Source organism: Vicia villosa, unplaced genomic scaffold (assembly GCF_029867415.1).
Source record: "Vicia villosa cultivar HV-30 ecotype Madison, WI unplaced genomic scaffold, Vvil1.0 ctg.000089F_1_1, whole genome shotgun sequence".
In the NCBI taxonomy this organism is placed as follows: domain Eukaryota; kingdom Viridiplantae; phylum Streptophyta; class Magnoliopsida; order Fabales; family Fabaceae; genus Vicia; species Vicia villosa.
In genome coordinates, this window is record NW_026705008.1 from 1328989 (window position 1) to 1349272 (window position 20284).

Below are 20284 nucleotides of genomic sequence, written 5' to 3' on the forward strand. Positions count from 1 at the left end.
CCCATCCTCAATACTTGGTCATATTTTACGATTGTGTTTTTGACCTATCTTAACCCTTTTTTGTGGATCATTATTTTAACTTAGAACATAAATTTTATACTACTAATATCTTATTAGTAAAATTTTTTTAAATGGTTGATTTCCATTTTATATATGCAATTTGGTCAAACTTTTTTACTTCACGTTTTTCTTATCGTTCAAAAAATACTACCCCACAAATAATGCACACGGGTGACAGCACGGGTCTCTGACTAGTTATCATAGGTAAAACTTCACCGATTCCCACCTGGAATCAGCTACTCACACCCAATCCCCACCATAGGATTGCGAATCATTAAAACAGACCACCATCCAAATACCATGATGCATGATACATAATAAACATGCAACAACACTATACACCAGTGCTGACCACCATACACCAAACACATGCTATAAATATCCTGCAACAACACTATAATAACATAGCAAGCAACAACAATGCATTCGCGCATATTTCACACCACAACATACAATTACTCACCATACAAAATCATTACACGTTATTTAAATCATTTCCAGAAACATGAATATATTTTTAAATGAAATTACATTGCAACAACTCTTTATAGCTTCAAACAACGCATAAAACGAACACCCGAAACTCAAGATATGAATTTTTGAAGTTTTACAAAATTCTGCCAGAACAACGTTAATCGGTTAACCCAAAAGCATTAATCGGTTTCACCACTTATAGTAGCCTGAATATTCGAATTTTCGCAGCTGTAACCTGTTAAACCAAATGTGCTAACTGGTTACACCCCCCTCCAAAAGCCTCAATTTCACAATTTTTAACTGTGTTAACTGGTTAACCCAAAAGTTTCAAAAATTTATTGGTAGTCCTCATGCTAAACTTATATAAAATGGACAAGTTTCAATACATTTTACAAACATTCTCTTCTTGTCATTTTTCCTAAACACAACATTTTTCTTATTCTCCATTGCATACTCTTTTATGGCATATTTGACTTGCAACTTATCCTTGAACATCATCCCTATTTCAAATTTTGTACTTTTCTTAAATGTTGGAAACCTTTCCATGTCATCTTCAACATCACTATCTGGTAGAGTATGAAGCTCATATGAATCACAACTTTCATTATCAGAAATAACATCCAATCTTGAAGGTTACTCTATTGAAACTTTAGGGAGAACTGTAGTATAATCAACACCAACATCATGACCTAAGTTCCACTCATTACTATCATCATCATCATCATCATCTTCTTCTTCCTCTTCTTCCTCATTACTCATGCTATAATCAGGATCTTTTTCACTATCTTCATTAGCATCAATATTTGCATCTTCAACATTGACATCTTCAACATTAGCATACTCAATATTAGCATTTTCAACAATAACCTCTTCAACATTAGCATCTTCAACAATAACACCTTCAATATTAACCTCTTCAACATCAACAGCTTCAACATTAGAATCTTCAACAATAACATCTTCAAAACCTTTTCAACATTGTGTTCAACATAAATGTTAATGACTTTAAATTCTCTAACATCTTCCATGAAGTTCGAAGTTCACAAGAAAATGAAAACTTAGGGTTCAAATACCATAAACACCTTATATTACAATATCCCTCACTTTTAATCATTCTTTCAATTTGCATATAGGACAATAAGTCCACATCCTAATCCTAGTTCATTTCAGAAACAATCCCATCAACATACAACTTAACTGGATGGTAAGGTAAACCAAATGACCCCTATGATGTATTATAAGTCTAACAAGTTGTTCCTTAATTGGCCTACACGCAAAAAAACATAGCACAGTAAATTTGGGCCAAAAACACAAATGAGACCACAAAAAAGTAATAAAATAACTACTCATAACAGACAAATTAGGGACAAGAAAAAATGATAATGTGACCACAACAAAATACAAACATAAACAAATCTTCGAACATTTGAACATTGAAACTAGGACCACAACAGAATAAAAACATAAAGTAATCTTCGAACATGAAAAATTGGAACAGGGACCTTGAAACAGAACATAAACTACTAAACATCCAAGTAAATTTTTTGAAACTAGCACCATAATACCAAGCTAAACCATAACAGCAAAATACAAACCTCGAAACATAATAAGTAGGGCTGGCAATGAACCACACTAACTCGATAATAGTTCGAAACTCGATTCGAAAATTAAATCGATGAACTAGGTTCATGAACCAAATGAGCTGAGTATGAGCTAAAAACTAAGTTCGTTAACTAAATGAGCTGAGCTTGAACTATACATAGTTCGACTCGTTAGGTTCATGAGTCAACTCGATTATATATGAGATAGATTATATTATCTTTAAGAGTAGGTTTAAATATTTGCTCTAAATCTTAGTATCATATTTTATTTTAATCTAACGATTTTAATTGATAATTTATATTCTCTAGTGAGTAAAGTATTTATACAAATAATTATACAAATACACAACATATAAATTCCAATCTTATAACTTTTATTTTATTTCTATATTTTTGATTTAAAAAATATTAATTTAAAATGTCAAATGTATATGTAAAAAACTAGACTTTAAAAAATTACTTTTAAGTCCGTGAAATAAGCGAGTTGAAACTAACAAGATAAACCTAACGAGCTGAATCGATATGTTCGTGAACTTCTAACAAGTCAAGTTTGACCTAAAAAAAAGTTCGAGATAAACTCGAACTCGAACTCAAACTCGGCCAATCCTTAACGAGTCGAGTTTGAGCTGGAAAAAAAATTTGTCATCAACTCGAACTCGAACTCGGCCAATTCTTAATGAGTCAAACTGAGCTGAGGCGAGTTCGACTCGACTCGACTCATTTCCAGCCCTAATAATAAGGGTGTAACATTTCTAAAACAAAGAAATGCATGATTCTTGGATTGTAAACGTGATAAACGGTTTAAGGATTATTCAATAGAGAACGCGATTCGACGATTCAAAGATTGATAACACGAACAACGATTCCTGAAGTAATGGCAATGGAGAGGAACGAAACAATGACAATGGAGATAAAAAGTTAAGATTTGTTTTTGAAAATGATGAATGAATCAATTTTATTAAAATGATATTGTGTGGAAATAGTTTTATTAATAAAATTATAAATTTTAATAAAATAATATTAAATTAAATGAATAAATCTTTTTTTGAATGAATTAATATAATTATTAAAATAAATGTGTTTAAAGTGGGGATCTCTCAAGTCATAAAAACGTAAAAACATGTGGCATCTCACTAAAAATAAAATTCCAATTTTACTGATTAAAATAAAAATAAAAATAAAATAAATATCTGATTTTTAAAATTGAGGAATCAAAACTAAAAGAATAGAGATCAAAGTTGCATTTAAATCAATTAATAATAAAAAATTAAAAAATTGTTGACGTGGCACAATCATGGGCAAGAGATGAATCGAATGGTCTATATTCAGACGATTTCACTGCCTGCGTGAAACTTCAACTGCGCCTGCCGGAAATTGTAGAATCCAAACACTAGCCCCCAAGCACAAGCAAGGGTTTTGGGTTTTGCAACTTCAAATTGAACCACCACGCCTCTCTTTCCCTCTCACGGAGCCTACAGCGTATTCATCCTTCTCACCAGTGGTCACTCTCCTCTCTCTCTCATCTGTATTTTGTTGCCCCGAATTCTTAGGTTTGTAATTTTCGCCATCAATTTAATGTAGTTTCATTGATTGAAAATATAGAACCCATCATCATCAATTCAATGTATATTTTATGATTTCACTCATGTATATAATGCACAATTTGAAGTGCTTTATTGTTCATTGCACAGCTTGTGTGGTGATTTCAATTCAACTTGCTTTGTGCTTCAACAATGGCGGATGGCTCGGAAAAAACTGTTCCAAATGATTCTGCAAACTCAAAAGAAGTTGAGAAGCCTCAGATTCAGCCCATAGGTTTGCCCACTGTTGAGGAAATTCGAGGCCAAGATATCTGGAACAATTGCGCTGTGCGTAGTGTTGTTAGCGGAGTCATGGGTATGATCTTTGAACCTCCACTTTCTTTATGCCAGTTTTCCAAGTATTTGTTACTATGCTAAATATCAAATGTCATAGAAGAATAATTTCAGAGACTTCGCTAACTGTTGTTGTATGTACTGTTAAAGAAATGTTTGTTGGGATTTATGTGATGAATTATAGGTGGTGGTCTTGGCATCTTTATGGGATTGTTTCTTGGAGCACTGGACAACCCTCTAATGCAAGAGGAAATGACTGGCAGACAACAAATTATATTTCAAGCAAAGCAGATGGGGCGAAGGAGTTGGAGTTCAGCCAAAGCATTTGCTGTTATGGGTTTTGTATTCTCAGCTGCCGAGTGTGTTGTTGAGAAGGTCTAATGGATTTGCGTATGAAAATATATATTTACATCAAGCGTGTGAGTTTAATTCTTCTTCCTATCATCTGGGTCCTTTTTTTCTTTCAGGCACGAGCAAAACACGACATCACAAATACTGCTATTGCTGGATGTACTACTGGAGGTGCTATATCAGCAAAAGGTAACCCTCTTTTTCATTCATTTCCTGTCGTTTATAATGTTTTTGTCTCTCAAAGCCTGTATTTAAGAAATGACGGGGACATGGCCTGGCATACCTCCTATGAGGCGTGACAGCATAAAAATTTCCTATAAAAAACCAATGCTGAGTGACCAGAAGTTACTAGCCTAATGATTTCTTATTCTTGGGTGATAGGGACTTTGGTAATGGATTGCCAATGAAACTAAATTTTAGCCAAATGCTAGAGCATACCTTTGGTTGTTGTGGTAAACTAAGTCCTGTAATTCTGTTTGGCAAAGTGATAAACTAAAAGCAAGGCTGAGTTTATGCTCTGTCTTTCACCCTAGTCTAATCCAATATTTACCTAAGATTGAAAAGGTGAGTTAAAGATTTTAAATCACAAGATAGTAACATGGATCTTATAATCCTACAAAATTCATAAAACTCATCTATATATATCTATATTTAAATCAATTTTCACGTATATATGCAATATACAATAGCATAAATAAGAAAAATGATCCTCAGATTACTACAAACACTTAGTTAACCTTAAATTTTAAGTCCTTATTAAAGTCATACACAATTTATAAGTCACAAATTACCAATTTAAGCCAGAGAACACGTGTTACTTAACAACTCTAATGATAGAAATACCAAACTCCAAGTTTTTAACAAGTGGCAAGACATAAAAATCAAAATTAAGTAGTCAAATTTTAGATATCTAATCCGGACATTCTTTCCAGTTTAAATCATCAATACCACCAAGATATTTGCCCATCCCACCAATCTTATTAGTAAGATTGTCTATTCCACTTAATCCTAACAGATTGCGATTAGGCCTGTTATTGTGAATTTGGTATCGTCCAAGTCGTGAAAATTAATGTATTGTCATGGTGTGGGGGATTCTTCATACGGTGTTTGGATGGTTAGGAATTTAGAATGAAGAGTATTTATAAGAGTGATTAAGGTGGGTGAAGAGCTGGATTTTGTCTCTTTTGGGAGACATCTTTGCTTGGCAAGAAATGTATGGCAACAAAGGTTGCACTTAGACATCATTGCCTTGGTAGTGCATACTAAAGGAGGTGGGGTTGAGCTTGTCGGGGACTAGTGAGTAAGGATGATGGATGCAGTGCATGCACACAAGCATTGGTACTTCATAAATTAGGCTCACATGCATTTGGAAGAGAGAATGCTACTCACTATAGCTAAGCTTGAAGCTACATATACCAGTACCGACTCTCAATAGGGTCTCCTACTAAAAAGCCTTGATGTAGTATCCTAATATTAAGACCCCACAAAACCCCAAAGAATAAAGGGAGTGCCTTAAAGAAAGGACTGCTTCTCTAATTCTCTATTGAGTGTGGTACAAAAGGAGTATGGTGTGGGATGAAAAGCACATAGTTGGCTATGTCAAATGTACTTTCAGAAGTTTGCTAATGTGGTGGCTCCCAAACATTTATCTTGATATATTTCACCCAAAACAGAAGGTTATTTGTATTGTTTATCCATTTTCAAAGTTGTTTTCTATTTAAATATAACTTAGTGCTGTTGATGTAAATAAAAAAATCAGAATAAACAGTTGTAACAGCAAGTTCTCATTTCATGGTAGTTCTGAAAGTGGTTGTAGTGCTTGCATGATATAGGCAGTAGGCAGTAATTTCAGTTTTAGATCTCTCGTTCTTTCATTCATCCATTCCCTCTATGCTGAATAAAAGTTGTGCATTGTAGACTGTTAAGATGAAAAGCAAATTGATGTAAAAAAGAGAAAAAGAAACAATAATCAGGCTGGATAATGAACTGGCAAATCAGGAATTGAAGCCATCAATGCTACTCGTTTTACAAATATGCGCTCTCTACGTGTGTTTCGCAATGACATTTCATTGATATTTCCAATGTTTTTGTGTGGTTGTAGGTGGTCCAAAAGCTGCATGCTTTGGATGTGCGGGATTTGCTGCATTTTCTGTCGTGATAGAGAAGTTTTTGGAGAGGCATCAATAAGTTAATTGACTTGGACCAATTTTGTTTTCTTCAATCATAGTTTGAGTTCTTGATAAAAATGCTTTGCCCATATGATAAAAGATGATAGGGAGTTACATATATTACAGTATTATTTCACTTATGTAATTTATTTGTATACAATGTCATTGGCGGATGCATTCTACAATTTCTACTTTAGTATTGGAAAATGCTATATATTACAAATAATTGGGACCGACTCTTTCAAGTGCTTAGCACACAAATATTAGTGCTAGTATTAGTTAATTTTAACAGTTTTTTCTTTGTAATAATTCATTACTCTAATTTTGAAAGATTTTATGATGTAGAAGTATTCCTTGGCTTCTTAAAATCCCCCCTGGTATATTTTTTTTTAGTCGAAAATATATTAAATTTTGGTTATTCGGTAAAAGTTAGATTGTCTTGGTTTTTACTACTCATCTGTATTCTCTAACTTGGAAGTTGCATCGCCTCGAGTGTATTCTTAATTTTCTCTTAACTTATAAAGGCATTCTTCTAATTACAATTTTGTCCGAGAATCAAGCATATGCCTTCTACAATCCTCCGTAGAATATGGGTAGTGTGTTACCTTGATATTGTTATTGAACATCTATTAAATAAACATTTTTATTTATCGATTTCTTTTGTTTGTAAAGTGTTATGCAAAGGATTGATTCATCTGATTTATTTTTCCTAATCTGCCATCATAGTACTGAAGATGTTGTGCATGTGCTGGTGAATTGTGATTTTCCTTTAGCAAGTTTGGAGTCACTTCTGAATTCTTTCACAATTACTAATTTTTGGATGCTCATTAGTTTGTGCAACAAACACAAACTGGCCATGGAGACATTCTGGGCTTTAGTGTTTGGAGTAGTTTTAAATAACTTGTGGAGGAATATGAATGAAGGGGTGCAAATAGTCCCGTTTGTGATATTCAACTGTAAGAATAAAATTGATGCTTTTAATTCACCCATTTTATTTAGTCAAATTGGATGCAGATGGTGCTGTTAGCGCTAATCTCCGGAGTGATTAAAAACCACATAGAATAACTTATTGCAACATATGTTGAGTTCATCGACTCTATAGGTTATGGAAAGGCTTTGTTTGATAGATCCAACGTGTTAAAAGAGTATAATTTATTACATTTAAGCTATGCTTCTATATCATCAAATGGAAATTGCAGAATAGAAGAGAGCGAAGATTTCATTAGTTTGGATTTTTCCACGACGCAACCAAAAAAAACTTCATTTCACCCAAATCAGAAGCAAAATGGTGGTAAGCAACAATACCACTCCATTCTACTCCGCGCTTCTTCTGATTTTAACTAAATTTCATCTCACATGCCTTAGAGTGTTGCGTGGGACATATTTTATGGTTTATATGCTTTTCACATATAAGTGAGCAACTTTTCATCTAAACAAACCTTAAGAGTGTTGCATGGGATCTAATTTATGGTTATACTCTTTTCACGGATAAGTGAGCAACTTTTATAGAAGACGACATCACTTGCTCACCAATCAATTAACATCGCTCCATTTCAAACTAAAATATCGGAAAATTTGAAAGGATTCATTCTCGGTTTATCTAGGTGGAAAATTCTATCAAAATCAATGAAAGATAGAAGAACCTCCACCAAAAAGAATGCAGAACCCATAAACTCTAAAGTCTAGAGAGTTTTTTACAAAAGTTTGGGTGCAAATCGAATTTTAGTAAAAGAAGAACTAAATAATGCTGCAGGAAACAAGGCAAAAATGCAATTATATGGAACACTCCGCTAAAACAGAGATGGACGGAATGAGAGACGATATGGAAAAAGTTTACAAAGTTCATTGTTATGATCATAACCATGGTCAGAAAGGGCAAGCACACAAACTAATCAAAATCCAAAATATAAGGAAATATGAAATCAAAATAAAACTTCATTAGTTCTTTTGGCCCCCAAATAGAGTACAACATGAAACTGGTTGGGATTGGTTTTGTGAGCAGTCAGAAGGCCTCTGACAATCACATCTGGACCGCCCAACCGGGTGGGGGACTATTTGTTTAGTGATATCTATCAGGTGTTTTTGTAGAAGTAGTAAGCATGACTTTATTGGTCCAGCAGCAAAGGACATCAACCTCTGCAGAGATCATGAACAAAATATTGGAAAATAAGATACAAAATACTCTATAGCCGACTTTCCAATCCTCTTCTTCCCAACCGACCCTTCTAAAGGGATACCAAACCTCACCAACATGAACAACACAAAGCATGCAAGAATATTGAGAAATAGTGAAGAAAGCATATTATTCATTTCTTATAGATTAATACACCAAAGGAATATAAAAATATACATCTGTATTAATAATATACATCTAGGATTATGAACAAGGTCAGATGTTAGTTATATACACATTCATGTAAAAGCTATATTCTTCACCATCTGTACAACAGTCACCATATTGAAGAAGAGAAGACAGCAAAAGAACATGCTAATGAGTAATGACAGACAATTTTACACTAGTTTCAAGTCAAGTAACAATTAGAACCAGAAAGGGGAGCATGGAAATATACCTTGAGTTGCAAAAAACATATGTATATTATTATATACACAATGACGAGTCTGATGCTAGAAGTTCCATCTGTTGCGTAAGATGGTCCATATGTTGTTGCTTATCCATATTTTCTTGATAAATCTCCTTATCTAATGGCAATTGCTGGTCTGTGGTCAAACCATATCCTAGAGAGCTACCTTTAACTTCATCTGTGTCTCCAGTAAGTGAGCTTGGCATAAAAAACAGATCCCAGAACTCATCGTTGATTCCTTGAAGCTTAGAAATCTCGTTCGAATTAGGAGAAAATGCATCAGTTTCCAAAGACTGTGTCCCATCAAAAACAGCTGATATCACATCAAGCTCCTCATCATTCTCAGTGACACACCCCACAATATCTTGATTAGGATTCATGAAGCTGCTTTCCGTAGCCAGTCCTTGAACTTTACCAAAATTCAAAACAGTGTCTTGGAAGTTATGTGCTGTTAATTCAGGAAATTCAGCTGCTTTGACACAGTCAGTTAACACAGAAGGGGAAGATTGTACCTCAGACATGCTATTAGTCACACAACCTACAGGAAATTGAGATTCCACTGCCATACATGACTGCCCAGAAATAGGTGGAACCTCGGAAAGCGTTACACCAGAAACTTGGGTGGACGAACTACTGCTGTCTAACGGAATGGCTGAAGGAATATCATCAATAAGGAATGCATCACGGTTCTGAATGGACGACTCCGTCCTTGTAGAGTTGTTCATTTGCAACATCTGGTTAAATAACGCTTTTGCAGTCTCATTAACTGAACGCTGATACTTGACAACACGTCCATCAAGAGGATTATGGAGATTATTGGTGGCTAAGTTTTCTTCTTCCTGCCTCTGGAGCCGCCTCTTTTTACCTCCGGTGACATGTCTATTACTTTCAGTCTGCTGCTGTGAAAATTGAGCCATGAAGCCAGGACTATGCATAGCCTTTGCTAGGAACGACATCATCTGTTGCTGACGCTGCTCCATCACTTGCAAACGTTGCCCAACAGTTTGCAATTGGTTATCAGTCGTTTGTTGTTGTTGTCTTAATCTAACAAGTTCCGTCATAAGAACATTTTTATCCCTTTTCAGTCTTTCAACCTCTTCGTCAATCCCAAACTTCCCCAGTTCAACACATGCCCCAACAGGCGCGTTCTGCACCTTAGACGGTTGTTGACTATTACCATTTGCTTGAGTAGATTTCCGCCTATTAATAGTTTTCAACAATTGTTTTTGACCCCTCAAAAATCCTTCATGTGCAAATTCCCAACGGTCAGGGTCAACCTTTCTAAAACCCTGTTTACGAATAAAAAAGATGTCCAAGATTAGAAAAAAGTGTACAATATTTGAATAGTTCAACAATAGTATTAAGAAAGCAAGAAAAGGAGAGGGAACAACTAAAATATTATATTTTGCAGGTATCAAACATAAAAGTAAGTTATGCTAAACAATACTAGAACAAGTAGTGGATTGATAAGGTGGTTTGTGGGAGAAACATAGGGCTTGAAGTAATAACTAAGGAAGTTGTGTCCAATTCCCCCACTAACAAAATAACAATTAATTACATGTACCGACATTTTCTATTAAAAAACACACTAGTATGTTTGGATTGGTGGAATGAGATGGAATGGAGTGGTATATAATCAGATTCTATTGTTTAGATTCGTAAAAAAAATGGTTGGAGCGGAATTCAAGTATAGCCTTGAACAAATTTTGCGAATTCAAGTATAGCCTTGAACAAAATTTGCGAATTTGATAACTAACCAACTAACTAATCCGCAAATAGGCAACCTATGTGTACCATAACCTAGAATCCTACTAGATTTGGAGTCGCTTTTCTACTTACCCGGTAGAATTTTGTTCTAACATTCCCCAAAATGCTTCGAAAAAATTGGCCGGTAGGATTGTTTCTTATACCCAATTCTCAGAAAACCTTCCTGGATAGGTTTGGTAGTAACAGCAACTAGCAGCGGCGGCAGAGGCATCAAGGTATAACAGTAGCAGCTAGTTAAGCGCGTTCACAATTACAATCACTGAACAGTTCATAAATAAACAAACTCTATCAATCTTATTGCAAAACCTAATCGGATTTTACTTGATCAAGCATACTAAAATCAAAGTTAATCAGAACTAAACCGGTTACTCTAAAAACATAGATCGAAAGCAAAGTAATTACAAAACCCTAAAAAAAGTTCAAAATCAAAATCAGAATCAAAATCAAAAAGCTACTTACATATGTATTCAACTGCCTGACAAAGCTTGAGAAGTTGTTATGCTTAAAATACTTAGGCAAGATATATTTAGCGAAATCGGTAGCATTCAAAACAACAAAGGTGTTATTGTTTTTTCCCCACGAAACGATCGAGTCAGTTGAAGAGTCATCAACCATATCGTAGGTTTTGCTCAAGAATGGCGGCAACACATAACTCGCGTTCCCAGCTGTCATATTCAATCCAAACTCGATGGTGATGGTTATACAAAAACACTGAAATGAAAACGAAGATGAAGAAGATGAGAGAAAGTTGAAAGGAACAAACAACAGTGATGGTGAAGTGAAGGATTTATAGATAGATAGACAGTAATGAGTTTAATAAAGTGTTGATTAAAGTGTTTTTTATTTTATTGTTTAAGGGTTTCGGTTTAATGAATGTGTTAATTAAGTGTAGAATAGAGGGGGCACGATATTATGTTTTATGTGAAAAACTCGAAAGGCGGTCTATGTTAAAAAGGTGTCTGGCGGTCTGTTTGTTTATGAAACAGTGGAGTTATATTTTTAAGATTATCATTTTCAGAAATTATATTTTGTGTAGTTATAAAAGTAAAAATAAATGTCAATAAAGTGAAAAGTTATGGCTAATTGAATTTTATTTTAATTGAAAGGTTAGATACTCCATCTTTTAAAGAATACTATAGCTATGAAAATATCATGTGTCAACAATTTTTGAAAATGTAAAATATTTAAAAATAAATTTTAAGCAAATTGTATTTTCAATCTCACATTCATGAAACTATGCCTTTTAGTAAGTAAATGTGGTCTTATATTGACGATATTATGGTTTAATGATTCAGGGGAATTACAGTGTGGTTTTATATTCACGATACTATGGTTCTGTAAGGAACCTGATTGAGTAAAGTGGTTGAGAATAATTCTATTTTTGTGTTGAGCTTTTGTGATTTCAATGGTCATGTTCATGCATACATGTATTGGAGTTAGGTAAGACTTCGGTCAAGTGAGAACAAGTTTAGAGAGAAACCATGACAGTCTCATGTCCAAAAAGGGACACGGTTAAGAGAGGAACTGGAGACTTGGATGAATCAGTAACACATCTCTGATTTCCAAAACTCGGTACCACATGCATATTGGAGGAGGAGTTTGGTGCATTCCACATTGCATTATTAATATTGATGATGTTGCTATGTGAGAATGATATTAGTGTTATCATAATTGTCTTATTGTTTACTTTCACTGCGCTAACATCTGTAAGGATTATCCTCACCCCTTGTTTGCTTGTTATGTTGGTTTTATGCTTGTGTTTGCAAATACTCAGGTAGAGACTGAGGAGCTTTAGATATTGTCCAGTGGAAGATGGCACTGTGCCTTCTTCGTTTAATGATTTCTTTTCGTTTCATTTAATATCCTTTGTGTCACTCTGATATTGTAACACAAGGGATGTGACGATGTTTCTTTCATTTGGATGATTGTTGAGTTGTTTTTTGAGACTGATGTTTTATTTTAGTAATATTGTTTTATAAGACCATGTGAAGATGTTGTTAAATGTTTCTATAATTCTGCTGCAAACTGTTTAATTTGATGATAGGTGTTTTATTTTGAGAATGTGTGACACCTTTTGGTGAAAAATACTCTGGTTTATTGTATTAAATTGGTGTCACGTTTAAGGTGTTATATAGTTGGTATCAGAGCAGGTCGCACCTTCCAACCAAGTTTTGTGATTATTTATCTATTCCTAGTATACGACAAGTGTATGAATATTATCAATGTAATGTTTCTCGTAATGGTTGTTTACTAATATGCAGAGAAATGGATGGAAGAAATGATCATGCAATTGTAGATGCTCTAGGAGCAATGATTCAAGTGACGATGCAAGCAAATTCAGGCGCAACAGAATCAACAAGCTAAGGGTGGAGAATTTCGTGGACTGAGTAGATTTCAAAGAAACAATCCACCAACTTTCAATGGAAGTTATGATCCAGAGGGTGCTCAGAGTTGGCTATAAGAGATTGAAAAGATCTTTCCAGGTTATGGCTTGCACAGATGCTCAGTAGTTTATGTTTGGTACTCACATGTTGTCTTAGGAGGCTGAGTATTGGTGGGATAATGCTCTTCAGAGGTTAGAGGCTACAAGTACTACTATTACTTGGGTTGTTTTCAGGGCTGAATTTCTTGAGAAGTACTTTTCTGCCGATGTTCGTAGCAAGAAGGAGACTGAGTTCCTTGAGTTGAAATAGGGAGACATGAGTGTTTTAGATTATGCTGCTAAGTTCAGGGAGTTATCTAGGTTCTTCCCTTATTACTATGGGGTAGGAGTTGAAGGGTCTAAGTGTATCAAGTTTGAGAGTGGTTTGCGTCTAGAAATCAAATAGTTCATTAGGTACCAAGAGATTTGTCAGTTCTCTGTACTGGTTAATAAGTGTCGTCTCTATGTTGAAGATAGTCGTGCTAGATGTGCTCACTACAAGAGTGTTAATGATAAGAAAGATGGTAATCAAAATCACGGTAAGCGTATGTGGTTCCAGATGCTAAGAATAAATATAAAGTTCAATAGAATAATGCTTGTGGAAAATGAAAAATTTGGGAGGTACTCCTACTTCTAATAAGTTTTTCAAGTGTGGAGTGTTAGGTCATCGTGCTTCTAATAATATGCTTCAAGTGTGGGAAACTGGGACATTGTGTTGCTGAATGCAGGAGTGTTGTGGTGACTTGTTTCAACTGTGGGGAAACATGTCACATTAGTACACAATGTCATAAGCCCAAGAAGACGTCAGATGCAAAGGCAATTAGAAAGTGATTGCTCTCATTGGCGATGATGCCTCAAAGTCTGATAATCTAATTCAACGTACATGATTTTTTTAATGGTGTTTCTTTGATTTCTATTATTGATACGGGTGCGACACATTCATTCATATAAGTTGGATGTGTGAAAAGATTGAATCTTGTGGTGTCTTTTATGGTTGGAAGTATGGTCATTGATACCCTAGCTAATGGTTCAGTGACTACTTCTTTGGTTTGTTTGAATTACCCTTTGACAATCTATGGTAAGGACTTTGGTACTGACTTAGTTGTCGCACGCTCGCGAAAAAAGGAACAGAGTCGCCACCAACATATTTATCCCATAAGGGAAAGGAATATCAGAAAACCTAGGAAAGGAAGGAACAGGGTCTTGCGACCAGAGAATCAAGGTACGGGAGTCGGTTACGCGAGGGGAAGGTATTAGCACCCCTCACGCCCATCGTACTCGATGGTATCCACCTATGTTTGTTTCTATCTAAAGGGTGTGTACTATGTCTATGTCTATATGCGAATGAATGCAAAATGTAGGGAAAAGAAAGAATTGTACTCGCACGGGCCCTGCCCCGCTGCCTACGTATCCTTTTCAGGAATCAGAGTTACTGTAGCTCGGCTCACACGTTTCTGCTCGTTTTTAGTGTTTTTTAGTTGGGCGGAGTTAACGTTCGCGCTCTTGCATAAGGGATCGACCTACGATGCGTACGAGCGGAAATAACATTGCCCTTAAGAAAAAGAGATGAGAGAGAGATTTTGAGTGTTTCGAGGAAATCCCTTAAGCAAGGGAAACTCGAGTTACTCTTTGGTTGGTGTTTTTTAGATTGGGAACTTACGCTCGAATGGTTCCCTTAAGCAAGGGAGATCCAAGCACTCGAATGATTCCCTTAAGCAAGGGAGATTCAAGCTTCCATTCCCTATTTAATGATTTTCACTTTTTTATTAATGTTTTTTAAGTGTTTTCTTTGTATTTTTTAAAGGGATTTTATTTTGATATTTATTTAGTGTTTTAATGTTGTAAAGAGGAAAAGAAATGAAAAGTGGGAGACTAGCCTAATTTCTAAGCCTAGAGTCATTCTAATCTAAGTCTAAAGTTATGGTAACAATTCTAAAAGAAGCATACTAATGATATTAACAACATAGGCCAAAGTTATAGGCCGAAATCAATGTAAACACAAACATACAAAATTTAGCACAAAAACATATGGAGATGATACAAGAGAACAAAAGAAGCAATTCAAAAATTAACCTAAAATATACTACTATTTTTATGACTTTTTATGTGTCAAGGGAATTCTAATTCAAGCCTAAATTGTACTAAAAACCTAAATTCTAATAAGCCTAAACTAATATTTCTATTGTGTGATTATATGTGTTTTTATTATCTAAAAATAACATGAAGAAGCTATGTGAAAAGACCTAAATCTAACATGAACAAGGGGCAAATTGAAAAAGAGGTGGTACTGGAAATAGGGCGCAGGCCCACATACAGTTGGCCCAAAGCTGTTTTTGTGAATCAGGAAAAAAGGATAGGGAGCGTGCGTGGGCCTCAGGTAGTGTAAGCTATAGGAAATTCGTACCAGGCCCAAGGCATTGATTCAATCCATCTTCAAATTTTATGATTCAGATTTTAATTCACTTTTACATTTTTATTCAAAATAATAAAAAAACAATGGATTAACAAAAGAAAAATAAATGAAAGAGGGAAATTAGGGTTTCCCATGTGGCTATTCAGCTTTTCTCGTGAAAACTCAGGGTTCTCTCCCTCAAACTCACAAACGGCGTACGGCGGTAAGCTCCGCTCTCATCTCGTTGACGCGACGGCGATGGCACAATCCGTCTTCTCCGATCGCCGTGAACTAAACCAACAAAACCTCCTCCTATCTCCGCCTCTTACCACTAAGTTTCGTAAAGCTTTGAATTCGGAACTCAGAGGCTCGATTTCATTCAATTTGAAGCGAGGAATGGAAAGGAGCACACACATTAACCATTGAAGCGAGTAAGAGCACTTACCTGTGGTGAAGAACCGGTGTGAAGTGAAGAGAAAAACCAGAGACAAGGATCCGATCGACAATTGGCGAAATAAACGCGGAAAGCTGAAGAAATTCTTCAAGTAAGTTCTTGCTTCCTAGACTTCCTCTTCTTCTTCTTCTTCTTCTTCTTTGTATGATGTGCGAATCGTGTGTTGCGTATTGCTTCGTTGAGAGATGTGAGTTGTGAGTAGGGGTTGATGAGCGATTTGTTGAGGAAGATAACCGAGAGGCTGTATCATGGAGTTGAAGGAGGATGCGCAACACACCTTCGTTCAGAGTTCAAAGGTGGAACTCTGATGAAGGTTGGTGGTTGTGCTTTGGTGATGGTGGTGAAGATGCAGTTGCATAGTGAATTGGAGAGAGGATGAAGTGAAAAATGGCGTGAAGAGTGTATGGAGGAGAAGAGGGATGAAGATGATTATGGAGATGAATGAGAGGCGATGAGAGAATGGAGAAGGTGATGGTGAAGGGTGGATGATGTGTGAAAATGGCGTGGAGATGATGAAGATTATGGAGAAGGTGAAGTGAGTATGGAGAAAGTGGCGTAGGGTTTGAATTATGGAGGGAGATTGATTCATATAGAGTTCATGAGAGGATGTGAGCCATTGGATTAGGGGGAGTTTGTTATGAGATTAAGGGTGAGGATTGAGAGGTTAGTTACATTCTGTTTTGGGTGTTTTTTCTGTTATGGAAGTTGGTTGTGAATCTGTTAGGTTAGTTATATGGTGAAATGAATTAGTTTTGAGAGTTAGTGAAATAGAGAGATTGAGGGAGTTAGTTAATTGGAACTGTTAGTAGTGTATAGGTTAGAGTTGTTAGATTTATTGAAAAGAGCTGAAGGTTAGAATGGGAAATTAGGTTAGTTAGAAATAATTGTTAGTTGGTTATTGTGTTAAGTCAGTAGAGTAAACTATTAGTAGTGATATGTTAATGGTCATTGTGAGCATAATGAAGTTGTTTAGAGTGGACATAACTTGTTTATCATTTGGATTGTATTTGTGATGGCTGCACTGAATGTATGTGAAAACTGATTGGAATTATGAAGTATTTTTGATGCAGGTTATGAGTAGTTTAGTATGGTCTTGAAAGTGCATTGGCTTGAATCTGTGATCATGGAACAGTTTCTGGATGTTTGTATTGACTTGTGATTTAATGATGCAGGTCTGTTGAATTTGTTTATGATCGTTTCAGAGCCTTCTTCCATCATGCTAACATTTGGGGCTGATTCGGATGCATCAGTATCGTCGCGGCCAAAAAGATCAAATGTCGTCATGATATGTCGGGTCCTTCTATCAACACAAACATTCTGAATTGTTATTGGATTCTGCCATGAACCGATAGAGCGGGAGTTGTTCGCGGGTGAGTGTTTATGTTGGTGTACACCTTGGAATTGAATGTATGTATGGTGTGATGAAGTCATGTGTGAACTGGATTGGTATATGCTGTTAGAATGAAGTTGTTAGGGATTAGTCAAAACTTGGGTAATTATGTGTTCATGTGGTTTATCAGGTTTGGATTGTGCAACAGCTTATTGTTTTTTGATTGAATGTAAGTATATGAATCTGAATTAATAGGATGGTGGCTAGTGAATTGAAGGTTAGCAAAAGAAGGTTAATTGAGAGTTTTGAATAGTGTTAAGGTGCTGTTGATTTTTGGTTGCTTTGAATATGTTATGTAGGTGAATTGTTATGTTAGAAATGTTAGGAATTAGTTGTTAGTGTGAACTTGTGGGAATTGGTTCAGTATGAATAGCTTAGGGTATTGGAATGCTAATAATGGACTTGAATGAATTGCATACTCTGAATGAGTTGACTCATGTATGTGCAGTAGCTATGAATAAATGGAATTGGAATTTGGTAAATGGTGGACTAATATGGATTGGTGTTATGCAGGTTTGAAAAGTGTATTGAACTGGTTTTGGGTTTTGAAGTGCAGGGACATCATGAACTTAAAGGGAACACTTGAGAGATTCATCGCCCAAAGGAGATCCTACTCGATCTTTCCCTGTTCTGAGGCAGCAGCACTTCCATTTATATATATTTTTTTGATGTAATTTCAGTTTCTTTCTCTTTTCAATGTACATGTACTTGGATGAACCCCTTGAGAATGTATTATATTTGAAACATGTAGTGAGACTTGAGATTGAACCATGTAATGTTCCTTTTCTTCAGAATGAATTTTGACTTTGGTGTCATTTACTTCTCTCAATGCATGAACGCGAAAAAAAGAATCGCACTTTAATCTTCAAATTGACAGTTGACCCAAAATCTTGCAATAGAAGAAGCGAACTTTGACCAATGGTTTGTTATACAAATAATCCAATATTCCAACTTCAAATGATTGTAAGAATCATATGACTCAAATTTCAAATGAGGATGAGACCAAATGGGACCCTAAGGTTGGAATGTACCACCCCAAGGTCACATAAACCTGACAAACGAATCCATGCTTGGGAAATAAATTTCAATTCAGTGAGACTCTTGACTACCACAAGATTAGGGAAATAACCCCTAGATCAAGAACCCCTTGTAACTGGAAACCATCTGAACACATGTCTTTCAAAAGACTAAGCCAACCACAATCCTAAGTGTAGGATACCCTTTCTGAGGAAATAAATAACCTTGTGCCAAAACCTATGTGAGTCTTCAATTTGCTCCATGATTATTGATCCCATGCTTATTTGATGAATGAACGCAGGATGCATTATATGACCTAATGGGAGGTATGTACATGATATTGTGAAATGCATAAGCCTAAGCCAGATAACATTAAAAGGGGTAGGACAAATTTGGGGTATGACATTAGTCTACTTACAGTTAAGTCAACTTGATATTATATTGGGGATGAATTGGTTGGAGTTCAACCACGTTGATATCAACTGTTATAATAAGTCAGTACTATTTCCTGAGTTAGCTGAAGATGAAGATTCGAAGTTTTTAAATGCTAATCAAGGAGGCATTTTGTAAAAGATGATGCTCAAGTGTTTGTGATGTTCACTTCTTTGAAGGGTGAGACTGAAGTTGTGATTGTTAATTTGCTTGTAATTTGTGAGTTTTCATATGTGTTTCCTGATGACATCAATGATTTTCTATCAGAGAGATTGAGTTTGCCATAGATTTAGTATTAGACCCGTGTAGATGACACCTTATAGAATGTCGGCTGCAGAACTATGTGAGCTGAAGAATCGGTTAGAAGATTTTCTTGAAAATAAGTTTGTCAAACTAAGTGTATCATCGTGGGAAGCTCTAGTATTGTTAGTATAGAAGAAAAATGGTAGTATGAGGTTATGTGTTGACTATCGACAGCTGAATAAGGTTATTATCAAGAATAAGTATCATCTTCCTATAATTGATGACCTTATGGATCAGTTGGTTGGAGACCAACAATTTAGTTTGACCTATTTGGAAGTTGTTTTTTAGTTAGTTCTTTTAGAATGGATTCAATTCCTTCTTCTTTATTTACTGTTCTACAATTTTAATTATGGTTTCATCCCAACAACTCAATATGTATTATATGCATGACATTTACAGAGGTTAGCGCCCATGCGTGCAACCGCGGTTTGTACCTGCTAATATATATGTGAATGTACATTCTAAAAAGCGTAATATAATAAGGGAAATGCTAACAAGTGCCCCAGGGGCACTCTTTAAGAGCTTAAAAAAGTAAGTTTTTCTTGAAAATATGCCTAATTAATACATCGAAAATTGAAATAGTAAACTTTTTAAAGAATATTTTCTTTAAATAGAATGCTTAAAGAGTGCTCCTAGAACACTCGTTAGCATGACCCATATAATAATACTATATTCCTCTGTCTTCAATTTTCTCACTTATCTTGGTTTCTTCTATTGTCATTTGCTTTATTTACCTTGTCTATTTATTTGTTTGATTACTTTATGTTTATAATATATAACATTATGATTCAAGCATTTATCATGATATTATCATGAGCGAGTAATTTTTCTAGTTATAGGATTAGGAGGATTTTCTAAATGATACACCCACTTTAAATGTAAATTTCAAACTTTGTCATGAGAAATTTAGTTTAATACTTTGATTTTTAATGTTTTAACTAATGTTCTTACAAGAGTAGCGATAATATAAGATATCAATCAACATATTAAAAGGTAA

At 35.3% G+C, this 20284-nt stretch overlaps 2 protein-coding genes and 1 long non-coding RNA gene across 3 annotated transcripts; 2 read left to right on the forward strand and 1 right to left on the reverse strand.

Moving 5' to 3' along the window:
* The first annotated feature begins 3489 nt into the window (after window positions 1-3489).
* Window positions 3490-6724, forward strand: LOC131623969 (mitochondrial import inner membrane translocase subunit TIM22-4-like). Its single transcript, XM_058894977.1, has 5 exons — window positions 3490-3685; window positions 3827-4031; window positions 4194-4384; window positions 4477-4549; window positions 6462-6724. Exons 2-5 carry the CDS (start codon window positions 3869-3871, stop codon window positions 6545-6547), a joined length of 513 nt encoding a protein of 170 aa, XP_058750960.1. The 5' UTR covers window positions 3490-3685; window positions 3827-3868; the 3' UTR covers window positions 6548-6724.
* Window positions 6725-8330: 1606 nt separating this feature from the next.
* Window positions 8331-11747, reverse strand: LOC131623967 (heat stress transcription factor A-1e-like). The gene is made up of 3 exons (XM_058894976.1): window positions 11337-11747; window positions 9099-10399; window positions 8331-8664 (listed from the first exon to the last, which is right to left on the reverse strand). The coding sequence occupies exons 1-2, from the start codon at window positions 11547-11549 to the stop codon at window positions 9128-9130; spliced, it is 1485 nt and encodes a 494-aa protein (XP_058750959.1). The 5' UTR covers window positions 11550-11747; the 3' UTR covers window positions 8331-8664; window positions 9099-9127.
* A 4062-nt stretch (window positions 11748-15809) lies between these two features.
* LOC131623888 (uncharacterized) lies at window positions 15810-18777 on the forward strand. The gene is made up of 3 exons (XR_009290366.1): window positions 15810-16236; window positions 17318-17515; window positions 18049-18777. It is a non-coding gene; the product is annotated as an uncharacterized LOC131623888 (long non-coding RNA).
* The last annotated feature ends 1507 nt before the right edge of the window (window positions 18778-20284 follow it).

Excerpts from the sequence above, each read along its gene's own strand:
- LOC131623969 (XM_058894977.1), top strand. The coding sequence starts at position 3,869 with ATGGCGGATGGCTCGGAAAAAACTGTTCCAAATGATTCTGCAAACTCA. Across the intron at positions 4,385-4,476 it reads CCGAGTGTGTTGTTGAGAAG|GCACGAGCAAAACACGACAT; the intron begins GTCTAATGGATT and ends TTTTTCTTTCAG. Across the intron at positions 4,550-6,461 it reads AGGTGCTATATCAGCAAAAG|GTGGTCCAAAAGCTGCATGC; the intron begins GTAACCCTCTTT and ends GTGTGGTTGTAG.
- LOC131623967 (XM_058894976.1), bottom strand. The coding sequence starts at position 11,549 with ATGACAGCTGGGAACGCGAGTTATGTGTTGCCGCCATTCTTGAGCAAA. Across the intron at positions 10,400-11,336 it reads TCAGGCAGTTGAATACATAT|GGTTTTAGAAAGGTTGACCC; the intron begins GTAAGTAGCTTT and ends ATTCGTAAACAG.